The following is a 20,276-nucleotide window of genomic DNA, read 5'->3' on the forward strand; positions in this document are numbered from 1 at the left end:
CCTTAACGGGGAGAACTTTTTTTTTTTTTTTTTTTTTTAATATTCACCAGATCTTGAAATCTACAAGGAGTAAAATATCGGAATTTTCTGTAAATATGCTCCTCCCAGTCTAGGCTATACAAACGTAAGAGGGGCGTTTGACGTTGCTTGACCGCTAGGTTCGGTTCACTGATAAAGTTAAACTTGTTGGATGGGTTAGAACTGAAAAGCAACCTACCATAGATACTATACCTCCAAAAGTATGTTAACACAGTGTGGAGCACAGGGGCGTCATTTCGGACTCCAGGTGGGGCTATTGTTCCCCTGAGTTTGAGATTTATATTGTAAGGTTTGATACCCTTACCCGTAAACAATTCATACTTCATTCACAACCACGTGCTATTGTGTATAAACATTATTACCAGCAGACGATAGAAAGAGAACTGGCAAATCACGAAGTTGGTTCGGAAGAAAACCGAAGGCGGACAACCCACTCCTCACAAACCTCACTTTCAGAGGACAGCCGTAAAAGAGGTCCATAAGTTGACAGAAGTATGTCAACAACTGATCATTAACCTACCAACACCTCAGTCCGGGGGCCGCAATGGACTATGAAGCTTCCCTCTAAGTTTGGAGGCTGCAGCAAGCGAAATAGATATCCCAATAATCACCTTCCTCAAAAGGCTGCAATGAGCAAAAGAGATATCCTAATAACCACCTTCCTCTCGAGGCTGCAGTGAGCCAAAGAGATATTCTAATAACCACCTTTCTCCCGAGGCTGCAATGAGCAAAAGAGATTTCCTAATAACCACCTTCCTCCCGAGGCTGCAATGAGCAAAAGAGATTTCCTAATAACCACCTTCCTCCCGAGGCTGCAATGAGCAAAAGAGATTTCCTAATAATTCCCTTCCTCCCGAGGCTGCAATGAGCAAAAGAGATATTCTAATAACCACCTTCCTCCCGAGGCTGCAATGAGCAAAAGAGATATCCTAATAACCACCTTCCTCCCGAGGCTGCAATGAGCAAAAGAGATATTCTATTAACCACCCTCCTTCCGAGGCTGCAATGAGCAAAAGAGATATTCTAATAACCACTTTCCTCCCGAGGCTGCAATGAGCAAAACAGATATCCTAATAACCACCTTCCTCCCGAGGCTGCAATGAGCAAAAGAGATATTCTAATAACCACCTTCCTCCCGAGGCTGCAGTGAGCCAAAGATATCCTTATAACCACCTTGTTCTCGAGGTTGCAGTGAGCCAAAGAGATATCCTAAGAACCACCTTAATCCCGACGCTGCAATACGCAACGGAGGAATCCTGTAACTGTCTCCCGAGGTCGCAGTGGACAAAAAACCTGCTCATTGCAATTAATACCATCGATTTAACCTAATTCCATTTTTAACTCGGAAATATACCTCTTCCAGCTTTTGTTACAAGAAATTGAGTTTCGATTTTCAGTTGGAGCTTATGTCGTTCGAACTTTACGTTAACGTCTCATATGACCTGAGTATTAAAAAGAAAGGTTAAACACCAAAGAAGCAAAATATTAAAGAGTTCTCGAAATTTAGGAACATTACTTTATATTATAATCAGTTTTTAATTATTTTTTTAAATAATTGCATTGCAAAATTTCTTTTCTTTTTAAAAAGGAAAAGTGAAACACTTTGTGAAAATTTTGAGGTTTCTTCCTTATTTTCTATTTTTCTTTTCTTTTTTCTTTTTCTTTTTTTTTAATAATTGACGTATTTGTTCGTAAACGCTCTGCAACTCTATGCTCTCTTCCGGGCTTAATGCCATATGTACTTTTGGTATATTTACGAGTAATCCCAAGTTTGTTTCCAGATAAGAATGCATTCAAAAAAATTTAAGTAGATTTTTCTTTGTGTCTTCCACACTGTATTAGAGTTTGGTAAAGCTCCTACTATAATGTATGATATAAATATTGGGAGAAAAATTCTGCGTTTACTTACAATTGTGGTACCGAAGACAGCGATAGGAAGTGTGGCCTGTTTCTTTTCTCTGTCACTGAGCCGAGAACATCCTTCCTCTGCTTCCTGGAATTCCCTCAGGAGTTCATCTGCACGCTGACTGCAATACCAAAAGACAAATTGAATCAACACGCAACAAAACACATAACATAAAACAAAGGCAAAGTGGACATTTATTTAGGAGCTACGTTTTTCACTGTTTTTTTTCTCTCTCAAGGGAAACATTCACTAGGAATCTGTACGGAAAAGATGTGTTCTTTCTTCACATACAATAAAATTACTGCATTATTATATAAGTAATATAAAAAAGAAAATATTTACTTACAATAATGGATCGAAAATAAGCGAACTTTTTATCCGACTTTCGAACTAAGCTACGGCTTAATTTGCGACTAGGGATGCGTTCGAGTCGAGTCGAGACAGAATTTTCCTGGCAAAATTCGAGTCGAGACACACCTCTTCCAATAGAAAAATATATATTTTTCGAGTCGAGACATCATTTTTACAGCACATTTTCGAGTCGAGACAGTCTCAAATCTTGTCTCGTGCGCATCTCTATTTGCGACCTTTAAAAAATTACTTTTACGACATTTCCTCATATTGTAGGCTCTTTTAAAGGACACTGATTTGTCATTTTGAATTGTTGCTTCTTACAATTCCCACCTTTTCACATCACAAGAGATCTTATAAACAGGTTTACCAAATTTCTGGATACAAAAATACAGACATTTTGGATTTTACTGAAAATTGTTGAAGTCATGTACGAGAAAACTACAGGAAAGCCTCGATTATTCGCAGAATTGGATGGCAAGGGCACCACGGTGCCGTGTCGTGACAAAACGCTGTAACTTTGGCGGAGCAGTTTTGCGAAAATGAACCGTAAAGTTTTCATCAGAAAATGTGATCTGTATCGTGTAGAACCAGCGTAACTAGGCAATAATGGTCAACCAATCAATTTTCACCAAATTTAATCACACAACATGCATTTACGTAACATTACATGTAAAAACGTGTTTCCAAAGTCAAGACACACTGGTTCTACACGATACAGATCACATTTTCTGATGAAAACTTTACGGCTCATTTTCGCACAACTGTTCCGCCAAAGTTACAGCGTTTTGTCACGACACGGCAGCACGGGTAGCGTAAATCGCAGACAACCTGCAAAAGGACTAAAAATGATGTGCAAACACGAAACAAATATTCCTGTTCCTGTTTCTTACGAATTCTCGTTTTTCATACCTTACAACAATCGGCTTCTGCTGATCAGAGTAGAGTTGCATTTGGAAATGTGCACTACTCGTATTGTTGGAAATATTGTTTTTTTATAATGCTATTTATATTTATGTTTTAGAACATACAGTACTTACTTGCATGCAGAGTTTCAGTCCGCAGCGACTACTTATGAAAATAATTGAGCAGGACTACAGCAAAGTTAATTTCTTTTTTTTTTCCTTTTTTTTTTCGCGACACTCGCGGATAAAGATTAATATTGAAATTAAAATTCTGTTGTCATAAAATCAGGGACAGGTAGACTAATCTGTTTATGCTATTTAAACACACATGGCATCAAAATCCATTTTCTTTTTTTTTTTTCTTTTTTGTAATCTTAAATATTTGGTTCACTACAAGTTATGGTTTTAATGGACCTCTTACGGGGGCTGAGGAACAAGGGCACCGATTCTGGGAGTCGGGGGGCCCGGGTCCCCCGAAAGCCCATGTGGGCTCCCATGTATTTTTATGAATATGTATTTTTATTTGTTATATGTAATGTTGTATGTATTTTTTATGAATGCCCCCCCCCAAAGTTACAGAGAAATTGGCTTCGTTGCTGAGAAACCTCTGTGATTGGTTTTTCAAGCCAAGGCTTCTTGTTCGGCGATCGAAATAACATACATTGTGTTTTTCCGAGAGTTTTCTTGTCCGGCGACAGTTTATTAAGGTATTTTTTCCTCCTTGCTCACAATTCTCTGTACCGTTCGTAAACCTACACCACAGACCATTGCGATGCTCTCACAGAGACTCTATTTAGTAAATTTTCATGTATCTTTAAAATTAAACAGTACAAAATTACCGCTATTTTCCTTAATGAGCGCATAATTAGTGCATTGATAAAGAAATATTAAATAATTAATCTATTCTTCGAGTGCAAAACAAAAGTACGGATACCTTTTTTCACTTTTTAAGTGTACGATACGGACACGGACAGAAATCTTACAATGCAAACTGTCCGTACAAAAGTGCTCTCTGTATAATATGGTGTAAGTTGAATGACATTTAATATGATCATATTTTCGATAAATTGTGAAACATTAACAATACTTGAGAAGCAGGCCCGTATCCAGGGGGGCAGGGGGCTGGGCACCCCAAACTTTGGTTGCCCCCCCTAAAAGTTTTACGGTAGGCTTGCAAATGAACTATAATATGGTGATGAAGTATAATATGATTGGGTCGGGCCCCCCTAAATTTTTGGGCTGGCTACAGGCCTGTTAAGAAGTATTTTAAATAAAGCACTCATGAAAGATATTTAAACGGAGGAAATTCCAAAACTTTCTAATATATCCAGATAAATTGATCTAAGCAAGCAACATTGGTTTAAACTCACGCAGAAAATCCACTCAATCTTCGACTTCTTACTTAGCTACTGTTGAGCACTACAGTAACACTGCACTAGTGCGGCTTGATCTTGAAACTCCTACCACGACCAATACATTTACGCACTGTACCTGAATGGAAGAAGTTTTATTTCGTATTGAATGTGTCTACTGATCTGCACATGCGTCTCCGTTAGTAGGAATAACAAGATGGTGACTATGTGGAAAAGGCTTTTCTCATAAGGGATTTCTGCCGGAAATACTCTGTGACTATGGTGCAAAGATAGTTTTGTTCATATTTTCGAAAGGACTTATCGATCGGAGCATCTAGTGTAAGGAGTTTTAGAAAACGAGTAAGTGTTTGTGTAAAGAAAAAAATGGCGGCAGGTCTCACGTATCCGAAAAGAATATCAGAAAGACCTTGCGACGAAACTTTCATAAGGACGGTGAACTTCTGATCATGAGATTAGGGATGCGCTCGAGTCGAGACATGTCTCGAATCTCGACTCGACTCGACTCGAATTCGAGTCGAGATTCGAGTCGAGACACTCTTTGTAAAATTCGAGACGAGTCGAGACAAACGTATTTCTCGACTCGAATTTTCGAGTCGAGTCGATACAGCTGATAAAAATCTCGACTCGACTCGAATGTCTCGAAAATCTTTCTATAATTTTTAATATTATTTTGAAGAAAGTACTCGCTCAGAAACACTCGGCACGAGAATTGCGGAAACTGCAGGACTTGTCAGGTGTTCGAGGAGTGCTGTGGTGATTGTCTTCAACAAGTGGCGAAACCAAGAGGAAAAGACGTCCAAATGTCGAGGAGTTGGGCGCCCCCTACTTCATTAAGGATGTGGAGAATAAGAACGAGGACAGAAAAAGAGAAAGAGAACGAAAACAGAAAAAGAACGAAAATTTAGATGGCTCACTGACCGTTGGGAATTATCCCTTAGTTGAAGCGATGGTTGGAGTAATAAAACCAGTTAGTATTTCCGCTGTTGTATTGTTGATTTCACATAAATGTTCAAAAATAAGCAAAACGTGACTCTGCACAAGATGTTTACTTACCCATAGTTTTATTATTGTCAACTGAACCCTGAGTGTCTGGGATGTTTCTGTCTCTTCTCACTTTACAACTTGAGAGGGGAGGGGGTATTATCATCAGGGTACCACTAGTAGTACACCGCTAAAAGAAATGCTTTAGTGCTGCGTCGGAAGCGGCATGTTTTGTATATATTTCTTAAAATGTTATCCATTCATAAAGTATAAATTCCCCCTCCCTCCCCTCATTCTGTTTCCAATACAGAGAACCGACTCTTTAAATGAAGAACGAACCCTGAACCTTCCCGAAAATGCTAAAATGATTGATGTGTACAAATAACAAATCTGTGGATGAATCAGAAAATGCAGATACATGAGAAGATGCTTGATGCAGTGCAGTCCAACACATATAAAGAGATTTGAAGTGTTCATATTTGTGTATGTGTACGTGTGTATGTGCTTGTTTCTGAGTATTTATATGCGCGTCTGTCTTGTAATTGTTATATTAATATCCACTGGATTAAGTGAAAGTATAAAATGGATTTGATGACTGCCAAATTGACGTCACATTGGTAAGTCATTATTTTTTAATATTTAGTAATATTAAATTAGATTATAGTTTAGCGTCGTTTTTAGGAGCAAAGCTCTACAAGACGTGAACGTACAGTTTAATGTTGGATTTGAAACACATGAGCTCCTACCATGAATCAAACCTCGTTCGAGAAAGGCGCATCGCTAACAACATAGCAACGGGGAGCTAAACATTTAGTAATATGTATATTAAGTTGTAAAATTATATTCGTTTAATTTTCACTAATATAATCTTCACAATGTAAAGCATTCGCTAGACACGTTATCTTGTTTAAAAACAAAAAGCCTATCTCTTATGTTTCCGTCTCGGGGTTGGACTGCGAAATGATAGAAATCCGAAAGAGATGTTTTTAATATATTTTGCACAGTAGATCTGCTCCTTCATAATCTCCGTGTTTGATAAGAATGAACCTCCCTGGCTCACGAAAATGTATACGTAATATAACAAACCATGCACATTAAATGCCAGACTAATATAGAAACATTGAAGATGCCCCCCTAGAAAATTTTCTTCGGCTGTCCATGTCTGGAGGTAGGCACGTACACAATTTCGCAACTCAGTGGATACGATGTGGATGTATTCAAAGTCCACTGATTTGCCCATCAAATTTAAATTTTATAAAAATATTATCAGTGAATACTAACCTGAGGAGAACTATTTTTTTTAATTCGATCGCAAAAGTAGTTTTTTTTTTTTTTTTTTTTTGTTCACCAGGTCTCGGTAATCGTCCGGTACGAAAACTGAAGTTTGTACAAGTGTTTCCCCAGCAATTTTTTTTTGAGAAAGGGGTCCTTCAGGAGCGTTATTTATGGGGTAATTCCTGCGTTTGTTATATACATATATAGATGTAAATATAGATATACTGTATACAGTGGTGCCCACCCTCCCCTTATGTCCATGACGCACCCCCCCAATTGTCTATCCGTAGGTGTTCTTCCATGAAAAAATCTTTTCGATTAATTTTACCCCCCATCAAACATATTTATATAGATTTTTACCCCCCCAAATATTTCAATGACGCAGTTTGCGTCATAGCCCCCCCTTGTGGGCACCCCTGCTGTATATATATAAAGATAAGTAGGAGCGGGTCTTTAAAATTAGTTCGGAAAGATAATATGAAAATCTGGTATAATTTGCAAGAATCTATCTAGTCTAATATAAATAAAATAAACAGTTTGTTTGTGTGCTTGTCTGTCTGTATGCGGCCTGGGGACCAGACGAGTGGACCGAGAGTTACCAGATTTTGGTCAGGGGTACCTTGGCCTAGGCCCGAGATCAAGACGAAAAGTTGTTTTCAAATTTCGAACCAGGGGAGTCTCAGGGGGAGGCGTTTACCGGAACCGGCTTGGGAACCAGACAAATTGACCGAGAGTTACCAAATTTTAGTCACGAATACCTTGGTCCAGGCTCCAGACCAGAGTTAAACGATTTTGTCAAAATTCGAATCAGGGGGGTCTCAGGGGTTGTTTACCGGGACATGTAAAAGTAGTAGAAAATAACAGATATTAGTGTTGAATTCATAGTTTTCGCGGTCGCTGAAATCAATGGTAAAACTCCGATCGCATTAACTTCCAAATTCATGCTATGTGGCACCGGGTCGAGGGTCAACGGGAAGGGGGAGTTGAGATATCGAGACATATAAAAGGAATCCACAATGACCGATATTAGTGTCAAATCCATAGTTTTCGCGGTCTCTGAGATCAATAGTGACACTTCCATTAGCGATGATTTGCAAATTCAGCTACAATCGCATGTGGGCCGGGAGTCAGCGGGGGGGGGGGATATATACCGAGAGATGTAAAAGTAATCCAAAATGACCGATATTAGTGTCAAATCCATAGTTTTCGCGGTTGCTGAGATGAATGGTGACACTTTCATTAGTGATCACTTGCAAATTCAGCTACCATTGTATGTGGGCCTGGAAAAAAATGAAATGAAATCTTTAAGTTTTACGTCCCATGGTTATGCCGGGTAGGCTAAAGGAGACGGTGATGATGAGTGATGAATGAAATGGTGGAATGAAGAAAGTGGGAGGAAACGGGAGAATCCCGAGAAAACCCACGCACACGGTGTTTCTCCACCACAAAGTTCACTTGGCGGGGGCTGGGATCGAACCCAGAACCCCAAGCACCAGAGGTGAACGCTCTACCACTGAGCCACCGCGGCCCCAATATGTGGGCCGGGAGTCAGCGGGGGTAGGGATACTGAAACATGTGAAAGTAATACAAAATGACCGATATTAGTGTCAAAACCATAGTTTTCGCGGTCGCTGAGAAGAATGGTGACACTTCCATTAGCGATGATTTGCAAATTCAGCTAGCGGACCGAGAATCAGCGGGGGGGGGAGATATACCGAGACATGTAAAAGTAATCCAAGATGATCGATTTAGTCTCAGATCCATAGTTTTCGCGGTCGCGGAAATGAGGGTAATACTTCCACAGGCCTTGACTTCCATGCGAAAAATGGGTATATTTATCTAATACATACATATAAATATATATATGTATATTGGTCAAAAAAATTAGGGAATCAGATGAAAACACATGTATAACTTCTTACGAATAATGTGAAAACACTGTATCTTGTCCAGTTCAGATTAAAATCATGAAGGCCCAACATGCAAACGAACCGTTTGAAACATCTGTGCACGTGATCAGTGACGTGGCGCTAAGAGATATCATTTTGTAGTGTGGCGCTGCCAACACATTCCAACTCCAGGATACCTTTGTTCTCATTGTGTTTAGTGCGTCACAAATCTACGTAGTGAAATTGCGCAACAACGTGATTTGCCAGAATCATTCGTATGGCGAGCTATCGGCAGGTTGGAAGCTGGTCAGTCACAGCGTGAGGTGGCACATGCCATAGGAGTGGCACAAAGTGTGATTTCCCGATTGTGGAATCGATTTCAAACAACTTGAAGTGTTCGAAGAAGACAAGGACAGGGCCGTCCACTAGCAACCAAAGCCAGAGACGATCGTTATCTCTTGTTAACAGCCTGTCGAAACCGGCGTCAGAATACAACTCTGCTCCCGCAAGCCTTCCGAACAACAACATGACGCACAATATGCACTCAAACGGTCCGGAATCGCCTTCGAGAAGGTGGTCTCTACGCACGTAGGCCTATGGTATGTGTCCCATTAATTGCACGACACCGTGTTGATCGAAGAGCGTAGGCAGAGGAACATCGTGGGTTGGTACGCAATGAATGGGGCAATGTTTTGTTCTCTGACGAGTCTCGATTCAGTGTGGAGCCTGATAATCGACGTGTTTTCATCTGGAGAGATTGTGGAATGTGGAATCCCATGTTTGTGCGAGAAAGATCCCAGTATCATGGTGGTGGACTGATGGTGTGGGCAGGAATCAGCATTGGTGAGCGTACTGAGCTCCACATCATCCGAAATGGCTCTTTGACGGCTCTCAGATATAGGGATGAGATCATGAAAACTCTTGTTCTTCCTTATGCTGGTGCCATTGGTGATTCGTTCCTTTTCATGGATGACAATACTCGTCCTCACAGAGCTCGGTTAGTGGATGAGATGCTGGATGCTGAGGGTATCGCTCGGATGAAGTGGCCAGCATGCTCTCCGGATCTCATTCCAATTAAGCATGTCTGGGATATGCATGGCAGACGAATTGCCGCTAGGCCAGTAAATCCAACAACCATTCTAGAGCTGGAAGTCGCTCTTCTGGATGAGTGGCACAACATTCCCCAAGAACTCATCGATAATCTGATCGAATCCATGCCACGCAGGTGCGAGGCTCTGTTGGCTATTTGAAGTGATCATATGACATATTAAGGAACAATCAGTGTTGTTGCCTTGCCTGTTTGTGAGCAGTTCGAGAGGTACACACATAACTGTCTTGTGTCATGAGCCATGTGATCAAGGTTTTCCGATCCCCAACACTAGTATGTGCCCCATTTTTCCAGTGTATCTTAAAGCATTCCTTCTTGTATGATATATATGAGTCAAACACAAGCTTATTCATACACTATCTTAAGGTCTTGTGTGATGTTTCAGCTGAACCCCTAATTTTTTTGAGCATTATATACAGTATAGTGGCGGATCCAGGATATGATCAAGGGAGGGGCTAAACCATAGTTTGCAGTTTTATCCAGTGTAAAGCAGGATTGAAGCCCATTTTATGCAGTGTATACTTGAGTGTGAAGAGAGGGGGGGCGATAGCCCCCTTGGATCCGCCTCTGTGTATATATATGTATATATATCTCGAAAATGGCCTCGAATCCATACTCGCTGAGATGAACAGAAGATGCCGTTTAAACCCACAAATTCAGCCCCATTAGTACTCTAAGGGGGATGGTGACATGTAAAGATAATTGAAAATTATCGGTATTAATGTCAAATTCATAGTTTTGGGGCTCCACAACTTCATTGGTGACAGTTTTGGTGCCCTTTGCGTCCAAAATGAAACGTATTCTCCCCGTACGAAGAACGGATATTCTGCTAGTCTGTAATAATAACTAACGGAAGTTTCACTTAATATATTTCTCGCTGCTCAAATTTACTCACTTGTGCAATATATGTGTGTAAAGTAGAATTAAAACCTGTTGCTTTAAGTATTTTTTCGTTAGCGAAATACATTGTATATATAGTAGGACGTCGATAATCCTAACGTCAAAAATCCGAACGCGGTCCCTAGAAGCTTTTTACATTTTGTCTTAACGCTAGCGAGAAAAAAACAATAGCGTGTCCATCGACGTTATGTGAAGTCAGTGTTTTTACAAAAGTTCATTTATATGTAATTGTTCGTCATGTATTTTTATTTTTATTTTTTCTTAGGCCTATAAGTTTTAAGTGTGACTTACAAGAACAGTGTTATTTAGAGTACAAGCAGGTTCTTCAGAAACATTAAATGTAAGTAGCCTTACGTACGGTATTGTAATTACTGTATGTACTGAATAACCACTGTATCGATAGAAGAACATACCGTACAGTATATGTAAGCCTAAATGGCATTTTCTTGGTCATTTTCGAAAATCCGAACAATTTGAAAATCCGAACTACCTGTGGTCCCAATTAGTTCGAATTTTCGACTTCCCACTGTATATGTTGCAGACATGTTACAGCAAGTAAGATTACTAGCATCAGGCCAACAAATAGTTTTTAAACTATATTTTCCTGTTTTTGCCAATATTTCCGAACAAATGATTTTTTTCTAATGGTTTCAAAATTTCCAGAATTTTACATAGAACTATGAAGATATCTCTATGAAATATGTTTGATTTAACATATTAACTAAAATGATTCTGTGATTAACAAAAATGATGATTCTGATAATACCCAAATTTTCCGTTTTTTCCCCAGCTCGGGAAAACCGTAAAAAAACTGTTTCTTTAACCCAAAATTTATGTTTTTTTCACAGACCTTCACAACACTAGTCTGAATACACAGTGCACCGAACACTCCTAACGATGGCGAATGTTAACACCACGACATCGGCAACTACAACTGAAATGAACACGTTACCATCGCCACTAGAGCTTGGCACAATGGCAGAGCGTTGCATTATCTGATGAATCCCGATATCATCTTCATCATGACGATGTGAGGGTGCGAATCCGTCGTGTTCCAAGGGAACAGCTCCTTGACGTCTGTACTGGGGGGCGGAGACAAACTGGCTGCGGCTTAATTATTATCTGGGGAACATTCAGGTGAGCATCCATGTGTCTATTGGAGCTCGAGCAAGGCACCATGAGGACCGAGGCATCGCACGCTGCTTGCAGACTACGTACATCCCTTCATAACGGCCATGTTTCTCATCGCTAGTGGCATTTTTCGACAAGATAATGCACCATGTCACAAGGCCAGGAGTGTGATGGAGTGGTTCGAGGAACACATGAGCGAGTTCCAAGTGATGTGCTGGCCCCCAAACTCTCCGGATCTGAACCCAACCGATCACATCTGGGATGTGATTGAACGTGACCTGAGGGAGCATCACCCCCTCCCCGGAATTTACGGGAATTAGATGACCTGTGTGTGCATATGTGGTGCCAACTCTCTCCAGCGACCCACCGAGAAACATTGCGACCATGCCAAGACGCGTTGCCATTGTTATTCGTGCCAAAAGGTGGACATACTAACAATTAGGTAGGTAGTCATAATCGTCTGGGTGATGTGTGTGTGTATATTTTAACTCGTATATTTTGTCTCGACTCGAATTTCGAGACGTCTCGACTCGAATTCGAGACAGAGACTGTCGAGTCGAGACACGAGTCGAGACAGCAACATATTTTCGAGTCGAGACACGAGTCGAGACAACATTTTCTCGAGTCGAGTCGAGACAGGCTTAAATCTCGACTCGACTCGACTCGTGCGCATCCCTACATGAGATTTCTGAAAGAAAAGTGGGATTTATTTTTACAATGTGATATTATACAATTCATGACAAAAATATGGCGTTACGAAAATGTAAACGTTTGCACAAATAACATGTTACTAATCGAGTGGTCCATCAACTTAGTGTCTAAAGCCAGGTTGCCACTTTACAATAATCTTGTAGCTGTCATAAAAAATCTTGCAACTCTGCAATATTTCTTCATGTAAACATAGTCTTGAAAGGGGCATACAATATATTTTTTTTTTTCATTTTGCAAGGAGTCAAACCATGTGCAACTTTCTGGGTCGTCTCGCTTGCTACCTACTATCGCACTCTCGCTCACATAAAGATAAAAACAGTTTAGCTGCTTCCGAAACAACGGATTCTTTTGGGCGGAGAGGAGAAGCGCGCCAAAATACACGTTTTTAATGAGGAGGTTCACTATTTGACCACCAAAGTTCAGTGTTGCATGAGTAGAGATATCTTTCTTGTTTTCAGAAAGTTGTAACGTGTAAACAGTACATAGAAAGATCGGGTTGCAAGATTTTTTTGACAGCCACAAGTTTGTTGCACCATGGCAACATAGCTTAAAGGAATTATACTGTCCTACTTACTGCCTTAGTGCAGGAAGCATTCTTTCGTCATAAGCCTCATAACTGGTCTTCCCTCTTCTTTTCTTGGAGTGATTGGGTCTGATGCCATTTTGTTGTTGTTGTTGTTGTTGTTGTTGTTGTGGTTGCTGTTGTTGTTCTTGTTGTCCAGGACTTCCTAATGGTGAGGCATTGCTGGGGGCCACTGGAGGAGGCTGAGGGGAAGGGGAACGGGGTTTCGTCTTTATTCGTGGTGGCGGAGGAAGCTCTTTCCGTTTACTGACGTCCACTGATTCGTCATTTTTTGTTAGCGGCTGATCAAGGAAAGAGAAATTGATAATAAAAGATAAGTTTAAGTGTTTTTAGCAATATGAGTTGTAAATACTGTAAAGTAAAATGTTCCAGTAAGTGCGCAGCAACTTAAGTTGCGTATCTTGTTCGTTATGCTACTTACGTAGTGCTGAATGCTTTAAGCCAGAATATGAAGGGTTAGTAGTCAAGAATAGCTACGTTAAAAAACAAAATATGATTCTTATATAAATTTACTACAAATTTTGAAGTTTTGCTAATTTGACCAGAATTGGTCACCGAAATCGTGAGATCTGACACACCAATGACTTCTTTCTTTTTAGTCTTGTCCACATCTATACCTACAAATAAAAATCTCTCAGCTCAAGAAGGTGATTTGCACGTCACTGATAGGAACTAAATAGTGAGCTACAGGGTGATCTAAACGTTCCGTTACACCCTATACAGAACGAGACATCCTATATTACAACAATATAACCTATCACACCATTTTGCGGAGCTGATTTGTCTCTCAACTGCAAGCCAAAGGGCTTATCAATCAGGTTTAGTTTGAGCAAGATGGAGCATCACCCCATTATTTGGTTGCCGTGCGAGAATATCTGAACGAAGTGTTTTCTAACAGGTGGATTGGACGCGGGTTTGAAAGTTACAAGCATCTCTGAAGTCCTGATCTTTTTTCTTGTGGCAATGTATTGTGGGATACATCAAACAACAGGTTGCCAGTACGCGTTAACACACAACTAACGAATAAGTTGTTCGGCATGCTTATTTATTTATTTATTTATTTATTTCGGAAAAACAACAGGCAAATGCCTAATTACAATTTTCCCTTATTGTAAAGTGTATTTAATACACTTTAAAATACACATATAATAACATACTAATATGATTTCAATTCTATCGCAATACACTCTAAAATACACATATAATAAAATAATAATATGAAAGCAAAATATACGTTAGCACGATATACAGGATACAACAAATTTATGTAGAATGAAAATTTTGTTTGTAACTAAAAATATCTATATCTGGGTGTCCTTATACAATATACACATTTTTCTGACAGGCGATACATCCAATGCATTAGTCCTTTGCGCTGAGAGATGGAATATGTCATTATGGGGTCTCGTTGCTCTATGTGGGACGCGAATTTTGATTTCTGATAACAAATATTCTGAATCTATTGCACCATGAATTATTTTATGTAAGAAAGATAATATGAAATGACTTCTTCTGCTTTCAAGAGATTGTAATGAATATTTATTTCAAAGACCTTCGTAGTTCTCAAATTTTGGATATATACCTGTTTCTTTATATGTCAAAAAGCGCACAAATTTATTTTGAATGTTTTCGATTTTATTTATATATTTCTTACTATTAGAACCCCATATTATCGCTGCATATTCCACCTTAGACCGTACATAGGCAGTGTATAATGTTTTGAAAGCATTAGTATTAGAAAAATCATCTCCTAATCTCATCACAAAGCCAAGATTCCTAAAGGCCTCACCAATTACTCTGTTGACATGAATATCGAATGATAGGTTTGACTGCAGTGACTCCAAGATCAGTAACATAATCCACTCTCTCAATTGGCATTTGATTAACAGTATACACATTGCGTACATAGTTTATTTTCCTGGTGTATGATACTACTTTACATTTTCTAATATTTAGTAGCAACTTGTTTGATTCACACCATTGGGAAATAGCATTAATGTCATTTTGCAAAGAAATTGCGTCTAATTCCGTGGAGATATTGCGATAGATTTTTAGATCGTCAGCAAACAAAAGTTTGTGGGAAGATGTTATTGCAGGTGGTAAATCTTTAACAAATAGTATAAATAACAAAGGTCCTAAGTTCAATCCCTGAGGCACACCAGAGTCTACGACATATTCCTTAGTTGAAATATTCTTGTATCGAACGCGATGTTTCCGTTGGTAAAGATAGGATGCTATAAGTTGTTGAAGATTTTGTGAAAAATTGAATGTCACAAGTTTGCTTAGAAGTATATCGTGATTAATTACGTCGAACGCCTTGGAGAAATCTGTATAAATTACATCTACTTGTCCCTTTTTATCAACTTGATTAGCTATAAAATGTGTAAGTTCTGAGAGATTAGTTACGGTTGACCTCTTTGGCATGAAACCATGTTGAAAGGGAGATATTATTGACTGTACATGTGAGTAAATTTTTTCGTATATAATAATTTTAAATATCTTAGATGGGGCAGATAGTAGGGTTACCGGTCGATAATTTTTTATTTGGTCTGTAGGACAGCCTGTTTTGGGAATGGGACAGACGTCACCAATCTTCCATTTCGTAGGAAATGTAGAAGCTATTGACTTGTTAAAAATAACTTGTAGGATATGTTTCAGTATTTCTGAGCAGCCTTTAATGATATATGGTTGTATTTTGTCCGGTCCACAAGATGACCGTGGTTTAAGTTTTTAAATAGCATTCTCTACATCTTCGATTTCTATAAAGTTAATGTTTAATTTGCCCAGGATTTCCGAATTATTGTGTTGCTCCATAGGAATAAGATTGTAGCTCGATTTATTGTGTGTTACTTGAAAATTTGTCATAAACGCGTTTGCAATGTCAGCATCGTCACTCAAAGTTTGACCATCATAATGAAAGATATTACTTCCCGAATTACTCTTTTTATTCTTAACATACGCCCAGAAAGTCTTAGGATTACTTATAATATTGGCCTCACAGTTGTTTAAATATATATTGTATGCATTAGAAATTTCCAAGATCACTCGCACAATACTGCGTACAATTTCTGAACGTAACTGGAGGCACATAAATATTTGTTACGAGAATGTCGGTGTCCACAAAAACACTAGACTAAATTACTATTTCGTCTCTTATCACATTGTATGCATTTGTGGTCCATAAGTTTACCTTATCGCAAAATACATAAATACATTCGAGAAGTAACGGGACTTTTGGATCACTCTGTAGAATTACACGAAAACGTTATTAAAAATTCCGTCCAAAGGGAAAGAACGTATCAACAATGTCATCAACTTACTACGAGTCAGATATTGAGTTCCACATTTGATCGCAATGTGTATATATTATTCTAAATATATTGTTAAGTTTTGAGTAAATTATGCCTTTTACTGGTGAATCTTATACCCTTCTTAGGATAACCAGTGTTTCACAATTTCTGTTATAAATCTACGAAGGCGATTCTACTTTAAGTAAGCAAACCAGAAAGTTTAAATCAGCGTAATTTCTGAATGAGCTTGCAGAGCAGTATACATACACATAAACTGGATTTATTTTTCCAGGAAGCAATGTAGAGAATTTTAAAGGAAGTTATACTTGAATTAGTCAAAGTGCAAATTGAAGAGCTGTTAGTACAAAGAAAATAATAGTAATGATCTTTCAAATTACAAGATCTTTCCAGAAAAGTTTCTGTAATAATAATAATAATAATAATAATAATAATAATAATAATAATAATAATAATAATAATAATAATAATAATAATAATAATAATAATAATAATAATAATAATAATAAGTTAATTACTCTTACATCACTCCAGAAATACAACTTTCTATGTCAGTGTTGACTGATTGACACTTGTAATCTTCATTTTGAAAGTATAACTACTCTTTTCTACATTGTGTGCGTGGGTTTTCTCGGGGTTCTCCCGCTTCCTCCCACTTTCTTCATTCCACCATTTCATTCATCTCTCATAATCACCGTCTCCTTTTAGCCTAACCGGCATAACCGTGGGACGTAAAACTCAAAAATTTCATTTTTTCTACATTGTAGGACTAGCGCAGGTGCAAATTAATATCTTACGTTCCTCTTTCAAGGGCAGTCACCCTTTCTACATTTTTGTGTATTAAACTCGTCTATCTACACCTAGAAATCTTTGCTGCGGAAATTATTCGAGATTCCCTACTTTCTACGAAAAACTCATTCTGTAGTATCTCCGAGTCCTAAGTTCGATCTTATTTGTAACTTCATTCACTAAAAATTTTCTACTGTTTCCTTGTAAACTTCAGTAAACTTACTTTAAATTCTAATTTTCACTGTCACCCTCAATATGTATGCAACGAGTCCAGTGACTATTCCCATTATTGGAAGCACTTCTGGACATCCGCTTGCGATTCTGTTTGAGTATCTTCGGTGCAGTTAAAAATCTCGTACATATTTTGGATAACACCTCATATGTAACAATTTATATGACATATTCGTGTAGAGTCGAAAATCTACTTCTTATTCTTCATATTTGAGATTCGCTTTTGCGAGTAGAATCGTCTCCCAAACATTGTAACATGAAATACATGTAACATGTAATTATGAAATACTTTAGTACATACACTTCAATGTTGTTTCTTATATTTCAAAAAACCGTTTGCAGAGGTATAGCCCTACCAATAGTTATTGCTTTCTTTCTTTCTCTTTTTTAAAACTAATGCATAAATTAAAAAAAAAAAAAGTTATACAGAAGGTTTATGACATAATTGTTATACGCACACATTGTTTCAAAAATGATGTGTGCGCATACTTTTTTGAACTATCTCCGTTATCAATAAGCTAGATGGTCACATTCCTGTACACCAAAAATACCTATACTTGTTCTGTTTTGGGGAAGAAATTAGCATACACATGAATTGATTTTTTTTAAAGATATCATATCTAAAATAAATCTGAAACCCATGCGCGAGAGATGTCTCTTCTAGGAGTTATCAGCAAAGTTTATATGTTTCAACAGTTTGAAGTGAAAGCTTTTACACAAAGAACTACTTTCTCGTGAAAGATGCTGTTGTTTTAGAAGAAAAAAGAAATTGGAAAACATTGTGGTTTATGGATGCTTCAGCATCGCCTAAATAACTCAAGCATTCAGTTATACTCGCGAATTCTGATGTTCCTTCAAGCTGGTTAGTTGTTTGGTTACTCAGAAGAATATTACGGCGGCCATCCTGGAGAACCAGACTCCTGAGATCCTGGGCTTGATGGTTAACATATTTTTTTTTTCTTTTTTGTAGTTTGCAGTTCTTTGTATTTGTTCTACTTGTGTTTCATATACGTGTCTTAGTTGTTAACTAAACAAAATTGCTGTTACTGGAGAATTCTCTACTTCTTTTGATGTACTTTATACCACAAATACTGTCTTTAATAAGTATCTGACAATCTATGCGCCAAAGCTCTTAGGGAACTAACACTTATTCTTCTAATGCCGTGTCTCTCTCTGGTGGCTGAGATGCAAAAGAGATCTAGAATCAAGTCTACGGTTGTGTTTGTTTGTAACTTCCGATTGGCTGAGATACCGTCTATTCCAAAGAATGACACTTATCTTTGTTTCCTTGTTAGGCAATCAGAAATAACTAACTGCAGAAGTCCCACAAAGAATTTTTCACTTGTAAGCAGATACTCGATCTAAAGATCCCATATATGAAAAAGAACCCGTTGGGAATCAATGTTAAGAATGTTTTCTATGTACGACAGCATGTTCTAGACCTCTCTGTGTGTGCTTTAGCTTTTATTATGCTTGAAGACAACACATACATTGAATACAAGACATATTTAAATCCTTTTTCGTAAGTATTTTGCTTCTATACTTTAGCGAAAATTGGTTATGAATCTATAACACAATTATTAAATTTCTACATATACTCGTATACAGTATTGACTTGTTATATAACAATCGTACAAATTTCCCCAATACAATTGCTAACACGAAAGTTACATAATAGGCAGATCTCTTTCAGCTACAAGACACACTCTTTTCTTTTTTTCTTTTTTTTTTTACGAAGAAGAAAAAGTTTAAGAATCAAACATCTATTGAAAAAGAAAAAAGAAAATAAAGAACAAAGATCACTGCAACACAAATAAATAAACAAAATAACTCGCAGTGTTTGATCCTTCACAATCTGAATCAATATCAGGTCTCCTTGCAATGGACGGTTCATCCAAGCTGTAACACCTGCTTTCAGCACTAATGACCGGTTATTTATCGACTATCGAAATAAACGATAAAGAAACGGTGATTATGAAGGAAAAGTGTAGACAGATAAAACAGTGAGAGCATTAAAAACCACGCAAGCCTAGATGTTAATTATGGAAAAAACGGCGAACTCAAACTGCAGATGGGATCGCGATGGCTTAATGGTAGAGCGTTCAACTCTGCTGCAGAGGGTCCCTAAATCGATTCCAGTTCGCGCTAAGTGGGCTTTGTTATGGACAAACATCGTGTGCATAGGTTTTCTAGGCATTCTCCCACTTTTTTAATTGCACTTTTTTTAGTTAATGAATTAAATTAATTTAATTTAATTCATTTATTCTCATCATCACCGTTTCTTTTAGTCCACATGGCATAAACGTAAGACGTAAAACTGAAATATCTCATTTTATTGAAACTGCAGATAAGAGAACGAAGTCTTACAATACAGAACCAACACCTAGAATCCAACCAGGATACTCACACACTCCAAAAATGCACGTTGACCACTTGGCTACACGAGTGTATCAAACTAGAAGAAGAGGAAATAATAATAATAACAATATATTTGTTTCGTTACTTACCCCTTTAAGCTCCATTAAGTCAGTGACTTCCAGAAACTGGTAGACCTGCATTCGATACTCGTCCATTTGAGCTTTCTTCAGTTTTGCTTTGTCATAATCCTCCATTTCAATTGCTTGTCTTTTCTCTAACTCGTACTTTCCTAAGCGTTCGCCTACTTTTCTAAGATCTTCCATCGCCAGTTTCAACTTGCGAGCGTACTCGAATCTCTCACCTGAAACATACACAATTTTGTTAATTTGTTTGCTTTCTGGGAGATCATTTGGCTCAACAATATTTTGAAAAAAAAAA

The 20,276-nt window shown here is 38.1% G+C and overlaps 1 protein-coding gene across 1 annotated transcript in view; it reads right to left on the reverse strand.

Annotated features, from left to right (window-relative positions):
* The window catches only part of LOC145670990 (centrosomal protein of 104 kDa), a 279,449-nt gene that overhangs the window by 46,086 nt on the left and 213,087 nt on the right, over window positions 1–20,276 (reverse strand). The window contains exons 6-8 of the mRNA XM_081739624.1: window positions 19,988–20,199; window positions 13,144–13,433; window positions 1,949–2,066 (exon numbers count right to left, since the gene is read on the reverse strand). Of these exons, the coding sequence (XP_081595750.1) occupies window positions 1,949–2,066; window positions 13,144–13,433; window positions 19,988–20,199 (620 nt within the window). The remainder of the gene's footprint in view (window positions 1–1,948; window positions 2,067–13,143; window positions 13,434–19,987; window positions 20,200–20,276) is intronic.

Source organism: Thermobia domestica, chromosome 2 (genome assembly GCF_964235325.1).
Source record: "Thermobia domestica chromosome 2, izTheDome1.hap1.1, whole genome shotgun sequence".
NCBI lineage: Eukaryota > Metazoa > Arthropoda > Insecta > Zygentoma > Lepismatidae > Thermobia > Thermobia domestica.